Genomic DNA, 17685 nt, shown 5'->3' on the forward strand with positions numbered 1-17685 from the left:
CTGTTGGAGGATCTCTATTCTAGTGTCGGTTGTCATTACAGCGAAGGATACGCCAAAACGTGTGACGATATAGACAAAGCTTTTGAAGACAATTATATGGTACCTGTCCTTACAGCTAAACAAATCCTACGCCAGGTATTCAACAGACCACAAGAAGCACAAGAAGTCCCAGAAAGGATTACATTCAGAGCTAATAATGGAGAAACCGAAGAAGAAGCAAAGCAGATTATAATCGTTGCGGGTGAAAGGATAGAGAATTTACATGTGATGTTAATGCATTTATCTGATATAAAAAATGCTTTCGTATACTTCCAAGAGACCCCTAAACATCTACTTGGGCTGTGTGAATTGAACGACAAACCGATCACTGTCAATGAAACGCGGGGAGAAGCAGCAGTGCAAATCGTTAAGTCTATTACCTTGTATGCACTACGACATTAACTTGGTAAAATGTAATATGTTTTCTATGAATTGTGTTGAATGTAATGTTCTTCTGGGACATCCTCTCCCCTACTTTGTAACATCCAGTCATTAAGCCCGTATCCATTATCCTGGTGATAATAAGGGCAGGCTACATCAGACTTGGTTTTTCTCAGATCCATGGCTAGTTTTTAACGGTCGTCCTTAGTTTTCCGTTACATCTGGGACCCAGGAGATGGCACCATTGGAGGAGACGACCTACCGCGCCGGCAGTGGACCACTCTGAACCGTCTACGAACTGGGGTCGGTCGCTTTAAAACCTCGATGAAGACGTGGGGCTTGGCGGACAGTGCGGCATGCGAGTGCGGTGACCCTGAGCAGACCGCTGTCCATATAATCACCATCTGCCCCTTATATAGACCACCCTCGGAAGCCAGCCTCTTCGACCTAGGACCAGAGATGCGGGCATGGCTACACGACACCGAGTTGGACATCTAAACGTTATACGAAAGAAGAAGAAGAAGAAGTTTTATATGATTTGCTGAGTGGGTGGGACATATTGCGTTGAGTGGGAGGCTTCATCTGTAGAAAGTACTCTGTTTCAGTAGATTTGGTTAAGAATCTGACTCTTAATGGCAGTTTGTCATTTTGAGGGTATTTCAGTGAAACAAGGCTGTTTTGAACATTTGACAGATTTATGCTTAAATTCTCTGAGAAAGTTACCGAAAGATACACTTTTCTTTTTAAAAAGCTGAAAAGTAGATAATGAAGTGTGCTTTGTGTGTACAGACACACAGAAAACACTGAAAAACACATGTATCAGACACGCTCCCCTTGCTATAATGATGACAACAGTTTTTTAGATGTAGATGTACACTTTTTTTATTTTTTTCACACACAAAATCAATAGTTATACTGATTGTAGCATCCCCAGGACAGTCTCCAGCTTAGAATTCCCCATATTACTGGAGATATCGTGATGGAGTTTTTTCACTTCAGTCAAAATATTCACGTGTATGCTGTTTTCGACACACAGATGCATTACATCTACAAACAGAGCATACAATGAGAGCACATGATACACTTTTGCTGTTTGTTTCATTTCTGAGATAATGTTACAGAATGTTTCGGAAAATGAAGATTCCAGGACCACTTTAAATGTTTCGTTTACAATCGTTTCCCAATGACCCGGAATAGTACTGCCAGAACGAACGATATCCAAAATAGTTTTGCAAAGTAGTTTCCCATTTTTATTTTACTTAAAGAAAAAAGTCACTGTATCGAACAAGTCCCTGGCTTCTCCATCCAACTGCTGGTTGTTAGTCTTCTTCTTCTCCATCCAACTCGGCATGGATCTTTTCAAGTCTCTCCTTGAGGCGTCTGCAATTTTTGAGATTGTGAAGAAAAGCCTCCGAAGCGCCTTGGATCCTCCAATCATCCGTGAAAATGTCTTTATCATTAAGAGTCTGGTCGATCTCAGTAATGAAGTCGGTGAGCCAGAGTCTTTTAATTAACGCGTTGTAATTGTTTCTGAAGTAAAAATCGGACATGTCATTCAGAAAATCGTGTTGCCTCTGGCCGGGGTGACTGACTCGGCACCCGTTGCATATTTCTTCTCTGTACCGATGTATCACCCTCTCCACAATATCAACCAACACCGCTTTCACTGTGTCCATAAACAGAGACGTTTTGGCCCAAGGAGCAAAATCAGCAGCAGTAGTATTGCAAGATTCGGGTTTCCCCCATGGTGGTGTTGCTGGTGGACTCTGTTCCTGGCTGCAACTCGCGGGGGGAGTCTTGGCTTTTCTCTGCTCCATGGCTAGTTTACAACGGTCGTCTTAGCGAGGTCCTTCGTTTTAGATGATTTGCTGAGTGGAGGGTAGGGCTTATTGCGTTGAATGGGGGTAGTCAATTATAGAATTGAGAGTTTTTAGAAAAAAGTTCTTTAAGCGTTGTAGCTTTTTCATCTCATCTCCAGCAATAGGTCATCATTTAAGAACAAGTAATAGTTTTGTCACGATTCTACAGAAAAAAGTCAGAAAAGTATAGTTGCGTACATCAGGGGTGTATCTCAAGGTATCTTGGTAACATAAAATAACTAAAAATGTAAGTTTATCAGAAAAGAAAAAACCTTGTTTATCTGAACAAGTGTTGCATACGCCAAAGTGTGTCTAAAAGTATCTTAGTAGCACAAGAAAAAAGAGAAGAAAGCGTTAATGTTAACAAAAACTGGATTGTTCCACTGAAATAATAAATAAATAATTTCAAAAAGTGCGCTTAAAAAGAACAAATGTATTCAGATAAAAGTATTTTGTTAGACTATTAAGTCCACGATGGTTACATTTAACCCCTACCCCCTTTGTATTATATGTTTGTTTTCCTAATAAAAGCCAGAGTCACCTGAATTAATTTAGTCTCCATACCTTTTATTTTTATTTTTTACATTTTGTAACAATCTTAAAACATTTGTAGAGAACAAACACTGTGGTTAAAATTAGTGTCTTTATGACGTCTCTCACACTGTTGGTATTTTTCACAAAATTCATTTTTAAACACATCTTCTTGATACAGAGACAACCCCGACATTCTTTTTACATAGGTAGAATACACAATGTCTTTCTTGAGGGGTCCTTAGTTTAAAATGATCTGATGAGGAGGGTGTGACTTGTTATGTTGAGTGGGAGGCAGAGTCCTCTGTAAAGGTGAGATTCTTTTTCACCAGTATAATGTCCATCGATGTCTGACTCTGTTTAAAAAGTTCTTTAAGCTTTGTAGCTTTTCCATCAATCATTTTCAGCCAAGCAGTCAGTGGTACCCGCACTGCTGTCTGAAATACTCCGCAGGTAGAATTAAAAATCTCCAAAACAAAATCATCAGAGGGATCCTTCCCCAGCGTCTCCAAATGACTTGCACGGTAATACCATCGCCCCGATGGTCCGCTTTTAGTTTCCCAGACGGCGCTTGTCAGGACTCTTCTCACTTCTGGCAGCGCGGAAATAACTCTTTCTTCCTCCACATTGAGGGGCGGCGTTGAAATCTCTTCTTTGATCTCGCATGCTGTCTGTGTTTCTTTGCTTTTCTTTGCAAATATCTTGTACACCTCTGGTTCCACGATGGTTTCTTGATGCACTACTTCTTCCGGTACCGTGGTTGCGTGGAGATCTCTGGAAGACACCAGAGTTAACACAGCCCAATCTGTTGAGGTCAGTGTCGCTTTAACACTGCGGGGTCCGTACGTTTCTCCATTCTTCAGATTGTAGAAATGCAGTTCATTCGCCATATAGTTGAATACATAACCCCAAACATCGCCATTTTTCAGATTCCATTCTTCATAAAGTTCTTCGGCTGGAGGCGTCTGAACCTGGCACATATATTGCATTCGTTTCTTAATTGGCGCTCCGGACTGATGGCTGTACGTTGTCACAGGCGTCTCGCTGATTAAACCCATATCTAAGCTTCTCTTTGCCATTTTTCTTTTTTGAAAAGTGCCTTGGTGATTGGAAATGACTGGCCTGTTATCTAGTTTGAGCGTATTTATTTTCGTCTATTTCCATCCCCTTACTTTTAAATGTTCTGGTGAGGAGGGCGGGACATGTTATGTTGAGTGGAGGCGGAGCCCCTGTACAAGCTGGAGGCTTCATGGAGTGAAATGGAGCAGAAACACACATTCTTTATGGGTATTATCCCAGTGTTCTAAATCTGCCTACCTTCCCTGCACTTTTGTGTATAAAAGCTGAAAAAAGTAGATAATGAAGTTAACCCCCTGACTCTTAATGGCTGTTTGTGATTTTGAGGCTATTTCAGTGAAAAACAAGGCTGTTTTGAACATTTGCCAGATTTATGCTTAAATTCTCTGCTAAAGTTACTGAAAAGATACACTTTTGTGTATAAAAGAGGACCACTAACATAAAGTACTCTGTTTGATGAGATTTCGTTTTCGATTCTGACTCTAAAAAGGCAAGTTTTTTTATTTAAAGACTTTTTTTATAGACATTCGGCAGATTATGTGTAAAGATATTTTCACACGTTGCATTTTGCATGTCATGCATAAACACGGTGTCATCTTTCTTGAAACTGTCCGTTTTACAGAAGAGTGAAGAATAATGGCTGTTTTCTGCTTCTTCATCCTCTGAATTTTCCTGCACTTTTGTGTATAAAAGCTGAAAAAAAGTAGATAATGAAGTACTTTGTTTTTAGTAGATGTCGTTAACCCCCTGAGGCAGTCCAAAAACTAAGCGTCTGTCTCTTAACCCACCATCCCCCGAGAGCCATAATATACTCAGCTCCCCCACATCAGCTCGGGTGTGAACTCCCATACAGAATGTCAGTCACTGCGTACAACTTTTTTTAGTTTTGGTCGATGTGAGTGCTCGTATATCCTGAAATCGTTTTAAATGTTGCCAGTTTTTAAATGATTGTAATAGTTTGTTTTACTTCGCATATTGACTGGCTAATGTGCCATTTTATTTGTGTTTTACAGCTGTATTTGTCTGCCTTTCATGTCTGTGTTTTATATGTTGTAACTTTGTGCATGCTGTCCCTTCTTGGCCAGGTCACTCTTGGAAAAGACATTTTAATCTCAATGAGTTTTTTTACCTGGTTAAATAAAGAATATATATATATATATATATATATATATATATATATATTAGTGACACTCTGCAGATTTGTGTGTAATTCACTCACAAAGGAACTGTAAGATACACTGTAATGGATGCAAACCTATAGTTAATAAAAGTAATTATACATTAGTTCACAATCCTACAACTAAAGGAACTGTAAGATACACTTTTTTTCATGTATGCAAAACCTGTCATTTTGGAGAAACCATCTCGAGTGAAAGCTATCAATGATTCCTTACCAATGTAGCTATCTATGTGTCTTTTCTCGCCCCCCCCCCCCGTAGTGTGTCTGCCATGAACACTTTTGTTCAGATCGGCCTGGAGCCGTATGGAGTGAATTGGGGCAGAAACCAGATTCTTTATGGGTACAACAAAAAATCTAATAGTACACGGCCTTATGGAGTGAATTGGGGCAATGGGAAAAGTAAAACATTCAGGCTCTTCGTACGGGCTTTTTTATGGCATGTATTACATTATATTCTAACAGTGAACGTCGCATGAATAGATAATCAAAAGCTCACTCTTTATGACACCTTAAGGAAACTTACTGACACTCAAGCGGATCCCCTTGGAGAAAAGTCAGAGTCTTTTGCAGTCAAACCGGGGGAGAAATCCTGCTCGTTCCTTCAACCTTCCTTACAGAGCCCCTCCTCCAACACACGTGACCAGAAAGAGGCTGGACTCTGAACCCACCCACCCCTATGCCCGCATTCACTTCTTGACTGGCGCTTCAGACGGTTGACTCGGTAAGTTGAATTGTCTGTCTTTTTTTAAATTTATTTTGAGTATATCTCTATATGGTCTTATCCCAGTCATTTATACAGATGCTTTCATCAGTGTGAAATTGCACATCAAGGGCAGGCATCAAAAGCTAATTAGATTAGTCAACAAAGGGCTCTGAGGGGGAGGGGTCAAAGAGACTATCTATTCAATACATAAAAAATACCTATACAACAGAGGGGGTGTCTGGGGCTAATATAATTGCTGGCAATTACTCCACTCTCAGGGTCAGGGGTCAAATACCTTAGCTATCTTAATTGATGCAATAAATGGCCTGTACACAAAAGGGGGGTGCCTGGGGGTAATATAATTGAGGGGCAATTACTCCACTCTCAGGGTCAGGGGTCAAATACCTTAGCTATCTTAATTGATGCAATAAATGGCCTGTACACAAAAGGGGGGTGCCTGGGGGTAATATAATTGAGGGGCAATTACTCCACTCTCAGGGTCAGGGGTCAAATACCTTAGCTATCTTAATTGATGCAATAAATGGCCTGTACACAAAAGGGGGGTGCCTGGGGGTAATATAATTGAGGGGCAATTACTCCACTCTCAGGGTCAGGGGTCAAATACCTTAGCTATCTTAATTGATGCAATAAATGGCCTGTACACAAAAGGGGGGTGCCTGGGGGTAATATAATTGCGGGGCAATTACTCCACTCTCAGGGTCAGGGGTCGAATACCTTAGCTATCTTAATTGATACAATAAAAAGCCTGTACACAAAGGGGGTGCCTGGGGCTAATATAATTGCGGGGCAATTACTCCACTCTGGGGTCAGGGGTCGAATACCTATAACTATCTTAATTGCTACAATAAAAGGCCTATACACAAAGGGGGTGCCTGGGGCTAGTCTAATTGGGGCAATTACTCCACTCTTGGGGCCAGGGGTCAAATACCTTAACTATCTTAATTGCTACAATAAAAGAATCACTCCGGGGGGTCTTTCACGCCAATCTGACATCAAAGGACTTAGCTCATTTGCATAAGTAGGGAGAAGTACGACCTGTCACACCACCTGTCACTTTTTTGAGGAAAGGAACATTTGTACTACTACTTATGTACTAAGGCATTTTGTATTTCAATTATATTGTTTCTAGGCTATTTAATTAATTTAGGTTATGTACAATAGCTTTTGTTTAAAATACTTAAACGTTTAAGATGTTTTGTGTCAGAAATTAAAAACATTATTTAAAAAAAAAGGTACAGTATATCAGTATCACCAAAAAAGCAAAAAAGGATGTCAGACACTCAGGTTTCAATAGAAAATAAAAATGGCTGCATTTATTTTGCACCTTTACTGAATTATCTCTCAATCACCCATTCATACTTACACACTGGCAGCGAGCTGCCATGCAAGGGTTCCGAGTCCTGCTCAAAGACACTGTGACATGTGGACAGGAGGGGCAGGGGATCGAACCACCAAACTCTGAGGTCAGTGGATGACTCCCCAATAGAGTGGTGCAGGAATGAGTCCTAAAACCCCGTAAATGACTTGGGACCTTATTTCAGTCATCTAACTACAAACACGTTAAAAAAATGTTCGAGACTAGGGTAAAATTAACAAGTTGAGTTGTTTACTCATTGCTTTTTTTCAAGAGAGAATATGCTACGCTGACTTCAGGGTTGGCCTACACATGTATTAACTGCATCACTCTATACCAGAGGTGGGAGTAAGTCCTACATGACTGATTTTAAATGCCATTTTCTTAATGTCTTTCGTTTTTTGTAAAGCACTTTGAATTGCCTTGTGTTGAAAGGTGCTATATAAATAAACTTGCCTTGCCTTGCCAAGTCATGAGCAAGTCTCAAGTCTTGACCTACAAGTATCAAGCAAGTCCCAAGTCACTGTGGTGAGAGTCAAGCAAGTCAAGTCATTGCTCAGGTCAAGTCAAGTCAAGTCAGACAACATTCTGATGAACAAGCCCAGTTTCCGCATTTAAACCAGTTAAAAGACAGTGGTTATGAGAATGGATTCAACCCACACTATGATCTTCATTACATACACAGTTCATCATTGAAATCTAATTTAGACCGATGACAATCATATTAGATTCATATTAACCCTAGAACTGCAGACAATACAGCTAGGACTCAAAAAGTCTGTTCAAAAAGGCAGAATTCCAGGTGATAAAATCATATATGGCATTTGCCATTACACATATTTAATTTAAATGTCTGTTAACACTAGAACCGCCAACAGCGTCAGCGCCTACAGAGATATCATTTTCAAATCATTAATTTGTTCCTCTTCATCATTTCCTTATAAACTAAGTAGACGATTTAAAACTCACTTAATTGGGTTATTTAGAAATGGCCTCAGTTTATCATCATCACAGATCACAAAGTTCAGATTCATGTTACAATAAATCAAGGAATGATGCACTTCTACAAACAAAAACACCATAATTAAAACATTTAAACAAACTACTAAAAGTAGATGAACTCAATTATTCAAAAGTTTACAGTAACTTCTGATAATAACACAGGGCATCTATTTTCCCGTCAGTATCAGGGTTAGTCCAAATGAATCCCTTGGAGGTTCTTGTGTTCATTTACCGTGTTGTCTTCTCTTTGCTTAATCGATTTGAAACCAAGTCTAACGGAGCTTAAAGAGCCTGTGACAGCATCCCAACAACTGTTGTGCAATAAAATATTGGGCTACTAGTAATCTCGAACCGTCAGTTTAAAAAAGAAAAAGCGATACCGTTCCGTTAAATATCAATAATTTCGAACATCGCGGGGAAATTCCTTCGACTCATTTTGAAGTTTTGGGGGAAGCCTGAAGTGACGTCAATGCGGGAACGCTTCTCTGTGCGGCGAGAGAGCCAAACACGGACAAAGTGTGTTGTCATGCGTAGAAATGGTGAATTACTGAGTTTAGGCACGTTAATAACGTTTTAATGAAGTTGACTACAGTATATTCATATTCGTCAGTGCTTTCATGTCAATTCGGCGACATAAACATAAATGATCGTGGTGAAGATGATGATTACATTAGGATTACAAATCGGTAGTGAGAGCTGCTGAATTTCCTCCCGTCGGATGTGATATAAAAACAAATCGATTATTTTTGTAGTTGTAAACTCAAGTGGATGAAACTACATTTATTAGTGCTTTCATGTCAATTCGGCGAACATATGATACATTAAATGATCGTGAGGATGATGATTTAAAAATCGTTTGTTTGTGCCGGTCTGCATTTCCTGATGAGAAAACAAACCGATGCTTTTTGTAGTTGTAGTACACCAACATGGATTAAACGTGTGTTTTTTTTTACCACAATGTTGGGAAATTAATGGATAAAATGCACGGATTATTATTATTATTATTATTATTCCCACTCCGATCGGGATACTAGGTCCACCGTTTCCCCGCAGCGAGGCTCCCCCCGTTGACAGTTTACGTGGGCTGGGCTGGGTGCAGTGGCGGACTGGCCATCGGGACGAATCCCGATGTGCCGGTACCGAAGTGGGCCGGTCGGATAAGTCACTAGCACATCCCCCATAGGCGGCGCGTGACGCTCAGGTTTGAGAAGGCTAAATAACTTCTTTTACCTGACGCTGCCCGCCTCCGGCGTCTATAGAAAAGAGATCAACTCAGTGTGCGGAGTTTAAATCTCTCAAGTCATATTACAGGATAAAGGAAATACAGTTTAAACTGCCGTATGCAGAGAAGACGCCGACGTGTCGCACTTATCATTCATATTACATCTTCAATCAGATCATCAATCATATAATATCATAATATATCATATTTCCTGATCTGAGTCAGCTGAGCCGTATCTGGCCGTGCAACACTCACAGTGTCACATACTGTATGCAGAAGTATTATTTTAAGCAACACATTATGTTGACGAAACACTCGAGTCAAATGTAATTCAAGTCAGATCCACTCGTGTCTTAGACGTGAACGCGCTCTCAGCTGGAGAGAGAACCCCTGGCTTGATTTACCGAGTTGATAACCAGCGTCGTAGGACCGCTTAGCGAGATCTCGTGTGTTAGTTTGTTGTTGTTAGTTTGTTTGTTACTCAAACATATCCAGGGTCTGTTGAACTGGCTTCGTAGTACAGAGCACAGGTGGCTAGCAGCGCTAAGGTCAAAGACACAGACATTATACATTATATTTGTATTTTACCAGGATGCAGTGACACAAATATTTACATATTTACATTTACTATCTACAGCACCCGCCGCCCCTGACATCCCCAACTCCCCCCGTTGACAACTTACTAGCGGTACCGAAGTGGGCCGGTCGAGAGTCCCGGGATGATTGTTAGTCCCATTCCACCACTGGCTACATGACCGTATGATCGCCCATATTGACGCACCTCATTCCTAAACTTCTAATAGATTCAACATAAACCGATCCTTCAGCCTCATATGAGCTCTCAGACACGTTCAAAAGTAAACTGTCATCGCTGTCTGAGCTCGCTGCTGTGTGCGCCATCGTGCGTTTACATGCAGATGCTGGGATCCTGAACGGTGCAGCTGGAGCACTGTGCCCGCAATGACGTCACACATCATTTGGCGGGACTTGAAGAATCCCGGAGAAGATCCAGAAAATGGTCAACATTGAAGGATTAATGGTTATCAAAGTACAAACATCCAAAATCAGTTCAGTAACGATTTTCAAGGGGACAATATTTACTCAAATTGATGGGTTTGGATGATGGGGGAAACTCGTGTCACAGGCTCTTTAAACTTAACGTTAGCTTTCTAGCTAACACAACACATGCACGTACCTTTCTCTGGGTTTGTTGTAGTGACCAATGAAGTTGGATGTTGTGGTGGTCGTGTCACTGATCTTTATGCTGCAGACCCTGCATACCGCTGTTCTCTTCTTATTACCGTCACCGACAAAATAATCTTTGAATCCAAACTTCACTATTTTTGGAGTAAAGCTAGCTGCTGCCATGTTAACTGAGACTCCTGCCTTCTAGTGGGTTGCCAGGTTTGCGCGCACGGTGCTATAATCACATTTTTCGAAAAAACTAAACGTAATATCTCAATACAAAAACAAACGCAAATATTTAATTTTAAACAGTCAAGTCCTTTCAAGTCATCTATCTCAAGCTCAAGTCAAGTCTCAAGTCATGAATACCAAGTCAAAGTCAAGTCAAGTCTTTTATCAATGTTAATCAAGCAAGTCTCAAGTAAAAAAATATGCGACTCAAGTCAAGTCATGTGACTCGAGTCCCCACCTCTGCTCTATACCTCCTGAGCCACAGCCGCCCAATGTGTGGAGACTAGGGCCATTGTGAGTATATCTCTGGACATGATGGATGAGCATTTCTTAATACCTAAAAGGAGCCATGGATTTAAAAAGTTGTTATGTCCTAGGCTAATAAAAGGCTTAGCCTGCTTTCAACAAATTGATTGACATGTGTGCAGGCAAATATCCAAAAATAACTTCATTGCACACAAGACAAGACTTTATATTGCATTTCATAATGACAAGTCAAAATGCTACAATTTTGTTAGCCATTCCCAGAATCCCTCTCACCTGTGCTGACTCGTATGTGATGGTCTTGGTCTCAGTGTGAACTAAGGGCATGTCCGTGTAGGTCACAGTTCCTCTCAGGGAGTTGGTGACGTCTGAGATGGTGATTGTCTGGGTCTTTAGCACAGGAGACTGAAGGGATCAGATAAAGAGTCAGAAACTAACTCTGTGGGCTCCAGCAACAAAAACCACTACTGTGTGTTTGAATTAAGGAAGACATAACCTAGTACAAGACGGGAAACAATATAATTACCGTGAGGCTGCTATCGTTAGTTTAGTTCTTATGTGGACTTTTAAGTTGTTAGATAGGAGGTCAGAGGGTTATAACTGTACACATGACATATGCTATATCCTGAAGGAAATTCCAGCATCGTCAACAATTGACGACTACAATACAAAGTAACACAAAATATCTAGATGGGCTTATCAAAGATATACAGAGAAGGTCCCTACTGAAGCCAGTCCCCAACTCCGGGGACTTCCGGCCGGGGACTTGGGGTGGCAGTATACACTGTGAAGTTGTTTGCGGCCTGCCAGTAAACCCAAAGCAGAAGAACAAGAAGTGACGTCAGCGGCTTCATTTGCGTAATCTTCCCTCAGGGACTTATTCCGGTGTGAACGCGATCTGCTCTTTAGTTCCATGCGGGAACTAAGTGCTGGGAACTAAGTATGGCAAAGTACTTGGTGTGAAAGCGGCTATTGTTTCCCTCAGGATTATGTGGTGGGTGAACTGCAAAGCCCCTGAGGCGTCTCGGGGCATGGAAAAGAGTGGCCTTTTATTGTGGCCAGCCTAAGGCACACCTGTGCAATAATCATGCTGTCTAATCAGCATCTTGATATGCCACACCTGTGAGGTGGGATGGATTATCCCGGCAAAGGAGAAGTGCTCACTATCTCAGATTGTTTCAGATTTGTGAACAATATTTGAGAGAAATGGTTATTTTGTGTAAATAGAAAATGTTTTAGATCTTTGAGTTCATCTCATGAAAAATGGGAGCAAAAACAAAAGTGTTGCATTTATATTTTTGTTCAGTGTAAATTGAGGTGAGGAACAATACAAGGAGCACAGATTTCTGACATGTATTGGAGTTGATGGCAAGACCACATACATAACAAATAATAAGCTTCACAAGTTTACGTTTTTGTGTGTCCATAAGATATAAGCTGCTCTATTTGACTGCATGATGGAATCAGATGTGAACTGAGCAACCTGTAACATGTAGAGATTGTATCAGACATATTCCACATGGGTTATAGTGCTGATTTACACATGGAGTGATGTGTACAATGTGGACTTTAAGACCATGCAAGACATAAAGAACGTATTAATGAAGAAAACCAAATTGGCCTTATACATATTCAAATGTACACCTCAGGTTTGATGCATTTATTATGTTTTGGTACCTATAACATCCTTACTGTAGCTTAGAATGAGTACTGGAAAAGTCACATTATACCAATAGAGAAGAGATAAGTCCATTGGCCGAATATGAGAAAGTCCATCAGTAGACAATGAAAAAACACAACATTTTTGTTTAGTATCACAGTGAAAAGTACAGGCTTTCATATTTAGAATTACCCCAATTCGATTGGCATACCAATGTGCCAATGAGTCATTTCCTGAACATGCACAATATGTTATGATATTTAGTTAAATAGCAGTGTTGTAAAGATGCAGCTTCTATTATGTAAATCCCACCAACATTTTGAAAGATGAAAGCACATTTAGATCCAGTCCTACTACTCAAAATGAGCAAATGGTCAACATTTCTTGTCATCATATTCAAGGCTTTTTGCATCATCTTCACTTTTTAGATGGTTTCGTAATGCCAATAAAGTAAAGCCAACTAATTGATATATAGAGTGTAATGTCAGTGGACTAAAACTTGTTGTATGTACAATAATAATACATCCTAACAAACCAGAACATTTCCCTGGTAACTACATAAATGTTTGGTTCTGAGCCTTGACATTGTGGAAGTCACACAGCAGTAAGATGAGAGAGATACATTAAAGATAACATGGTCCAGGAAGATGACACTTTCCATACTGGACCATATTGAGTGCATCAACAGTACTTCCAGCCTTTACACAATGACCACATCAACACATAAACACAGACCAGATTTAAAGCTAAATATGCAACTTTTCAAAGTGAATAACAATATAAATCTAACTAATATTCGCAGAATGAAAATCACAGTACCACAAAGCATCTGTCACGTACAACAGAAATGCTACTTGCCGAATTAGCTAATGGCTGGATCCACAGTTAAGGGGAGTTAAAAAATGATTTATGTTTAGAGCAAATTATACTTTTTTTAAGATAATTTTGTTACCTTGAAAACATCTTTATGTCAAGTCCATATTAAGTCCATATTATTCTGTAGGGGGGAGGTGGCAGAGACAGTGGGTGAAACTGGTAGGTTTTCGCCTGTTTGGGGAGTTTGAATGGACAGCTAGCAAGCATAGACAGTATATTTAGCCAGCATGGATGTAGCATGAATGCTTTGCTTTGTATGTCCGGGGCGGGACATTCATGTGATTGGTTGTTGGTCGCGTTGCTCGCGTTGACTCCCCAAGCTCAAGACACACCCACCGCCAAGCGGCAACGCATGCCGCCCAGGGTTTCCGTTAGCCGGTAATTACCGGTTTTTAGCTGGTAAAATTTATTAAAAACTGGTAAATTCAAAACCTGACGGTCAAAATGTCTGGTAATAATTAGGGAGGCTCCGATCGATCGGCCGCCGGTCATTATCGGCCGATATTCACTCTTAATAGTTTGATCGGTGCTCTCTATAAAGGCCGATCAGGAGAGCTGGATCTGATCGATATGGACATAAATGCGAGTGAAGTGTAACCGGACGCGAGAGAGAGATCAGATCAGCTGCTGAGTCTGACCGAGACACGCAGCTCTGTATAATCACCTGAAGCCCCGCCCACTGTTTAGCGAGCTGCAGGAGCTGCATGAGAAACTGACGGGCTGTCAGGAGAGAGAGAGGGGAAAAGAGAGGATCCGTTTCTCCCGTGTTATTATTCAAATATAATGTAAACTTTTGAATAATGTACGTTATCTACTACAAGTAGTTTGTTTGAATGTAATAATTATGTTGCTTGTTGTTTGTGGAATCATTTATTGAAAAATTAATCTGAATGTTTCGATCTGTTACGATTATAAACTGAAGCAATATAAAAATGAGCCCTGTGAACTGAGTTTTAAACTGAAGCATATCTGCTCATAGTCCGGTAATTACCTGCTAACGGAAACTCTGCCTCACAACTCTTATTATTATTATTATTATTATTATTGAAATATGACCGGTAAGTTTCAAATTTGTCCGCTAAAATAAATTCTGCCCGGACATTTGGCCGGCGAGAAAAAATCCTAGCGGAAACCGTGACGCCGCCGTGTGTAGGCTCCGTTACGGTACGTCCACACAGCAGCTTTAAACAAATCTTCCAACGCTTCTCTGCCCATTTACTTTGAATGGGGATGACGTCACTTTGGCTCGCTTTTCGCCGAACTGCATTGTGGGGGAGCGAAGCGAAGATTTCCAGGATTTCTAGGATTTTCAGGATTCAAAAGTTGAGCAATGTTCTACTTTTGAAGCTGAGCTGGAAGCGTCAGCCAATCAAATCCCGTTTATGCAAATCTGACGGTAGAAGCGCTAGCCAATCAAACCGCGTGTAAGCAGGGAGAACCAGACCGCAGTTCATTTCCTCATATTCCAAATGAGAAATTACGGTAGCAAATCACCCGGTTCTTTACGACCAGAACTATTACCAGGATACAAACCGGAGGAGCCAGGCATGGAGGGAGGTGGCAGAGACAGTGGGTGAAACTGGTAGGTTTTCGCCTGTTTGGGGAGTTTATATATATATATATATATATATTGGGGCTGTCAAGTTAACGCGTTAATAATAACGCCACTAATTATTTTAACGCGATTAACACATGTGTATTTTTTTTCCACGGCCGCCCCGTAGTTTCAGAGCGCATCGAGTTTAAAATACCATCTACAAGCTGATGCTGACAGCCCCGCTCCTGCCGTCCGCTTGTCGCAGACCACACTTCCACGCTCACCGGCAGGCACCGACTGGCCATTGGGAGGACCGGGAGGGTGTGTGTGTGTGTGTGTGTGTGTGTATGTATGTGTGGCCCGGGCGAGCGAAAGAGAGACCTTACGTGCATTGTTGTTGTTAGCATCTGGTGCTAGCTAGCTGCGCTAACGGATAGAAGGAGCTGTTTAAATGAAAACAGAGGAGCGACATTTCGCCACAACTGCACCGAGCACTTGACTTGATGCAGGAAGCAGACAGCGGGACATTAGGCGCATTCACACTGCGGTACTTTTCCCACAAAGGTTCATGCGAACTTAGTTCATGCTAACTCTTTGGTCTTTGGTTCTTCCGAGTAAATCGCCAGAACGCCGACACCTCCTCATCTCCACCGCTGTTTTATTTTGTGTTGCCATAAGTTAGTCTCTCAGCGTTTCTGCGCTGGGCTATTGCTAATGCTAATAATGCTAATGCGAGGATAATAAAATTGCGGCTTCACAAAACTTTTTGGGAGTTTTACGGGGCGTGGTTTGCAATCCGCCCAGCCAATCAGGAATATAGCTCTTTTCTCACAAAAGAGCTGCTCAAAAGTCCCTGCTCTCTAGCAGGGACTTTCGAGGGGGTAAAAAGGTTCGCATGAACTAATTTTAGTACCGGCTCTTTTTGGTGTGAACGCGATCATGAACTAAGTTCCCATCAACCTTTGTGTATTTGTCCACTCATATGATAAGAGTATTAAAAACTTGAACAATATTCCTCTAAGGTACATTTAGAACAGATCAAAAATGTGCGATTAATTTGCGATTAACTATGGACAATCATTCGATTAATCGCGATTAAATATTTTAATCGACTGACAGCCCTAATATATATATATTGCTCGCATAAAATCCCCGGGGTTTTTTGCTTTGTTTGTCGGGGGCGGGAGATTCATGTGATTGGTTGTTGGTCGCGTTGCTCGCAAAAAATCCCCAAGCTTTCAGACACGCCCAGCTCAAAGATTTTCAAGATTTTTGAAAAGCTGCTGTGTGGACGTACCGTAAGGATAACCATAAATAAATAACCAATGAAAATAAATATATTGCAATGCTCAAAACAGCAGCATCCAACCGTCTTTAATCCTTGGATATTACATATCACTGCATGCATGCACGGAGCAGCTGTAGCGCGGCGATCATCATCATCATCATCATCATTCTGTCTTGTATTACTTAACAAAAAAAAAACGGCTCATTCGCGACCGACACATCACTAGTAAATACTGTGGTAGACTCAACTACAATTTTTTTTACATATTTTACAGTGATTTAATTGTAATACACGTTTCAAAATGATGCAGAAGGAACAAAATACTGATAATGGTTAGTAAAAACCATGAATTAATGCTTTGACAAGTGTGCAGACAAGATGGCAGGTGAAAAACCTTTTAGAATTGTCTGAATAGAATGATCGATCAGGCTAAACTAACCTGTAGCTTCTCCGTCCAAACTCACAACGTCCTAAAGACAGAAATAAAGCAGCGACTGTATTCGCCATGACACACACACTCACACACAGCCTTTTGCATTTCAAAGTGTTGTTTGTTCATACAGTTGAATGTTGGAGCTTCACTGTACACTGCTGAATGATGTATGTGCAGAGTTTGACCCTTGAAGGCTGTTTCTTCTGCTCTGAAATGGAATATATTTGTTACATATTAATAGAATTTTTAATTTTTGATTTGTGAATGGGAGAAGTAGTAGATAGAAAACATACCAAACACTAATTATTCAAAGTAGAGTATTTTATTTTATATACGGTAATACTAACCCCTTGATTCGATCGTGTCCGTCTGCGTTGCGTTACGGCTGTGCCGCGGTTTTGGTCCGGCCTCCTCCTGCGTCATACCCTACCGGGCGTATTTCAGAAGCATTTCAGAAGCGTCTTGCCTGCCAGCTCGCAGTTGTTGTTGATTTGGGCCTATTTCCTGGACAGGCTACTTTGTACAGACAAAGTTAATAATACTTGTAATATTCCAGTTATAAACGACATGAATCAAAGATGTGTTGCTGTATTTTAGTGGTAAAAAAATGCATTCATCATCATAATTATTATATATATATAATTTACACAGTGCCTGTAAACCGGAGGAGAACGCTGGCATTTCTCCTCCTACTTGAAAGACTACGGAGGGATAGAGTCTGCAAAATTAGTTTATTTTGGGGATGGGCCAGATGCTGCCACCGTTCCACTTCCTGCCCGGTGCCTCTGCAATGCCTCGCGTCGAAAAATAGACTTGAATCCTATTTTGAGCGGAGCCCAGCG

The 17685-nt window shown here is 40.9% G+C and overlaps 1 protein-coding gene across 10 annotated transcripts in view; it reads right to left on the bottom strand.

Moving 5' to 3' along the window:
- LOC117455228 (protein 4.1-like) overlaps positions 1–17685 on the bottom strand; it is a 117184-nt gene that overhangs the window by 14409 nt on the left and 85090 nt on the right. For 8 of the 10 annotated variants that reach the window (XM_071204768.1, XM_034094644.2, XM_034094639.1 and 5 more), the window contains one exon: positions 11326–11454. The exons of the other annotated variants lie outside the window; for them this stretch is intronic. In XM_071204768.1, coding sequence (XP_071060869.1) covers positions 11326–11454 — 129 coding nt within the window. The remainder of the gene's footprint in view (positions 1–11325; positions 11455–17685) is intronic. 10 annotated transcript variants of the gene reach the window in all.

This window comes from Pseudochaenichthys georgianus, chromosome 11, assembly GCF_902827115.2.
Source record: "Pseudochaenichthys georgianus chromosome 11, fPseGeo1.2, whole genome shotgun sequence".
NCBI lineage: Eukaryota > Metazoa > Chordata > Actinopteri > Perciformes > Channichthyidae > Pseudochaenichthys > Pseudochaenichthys georgianus.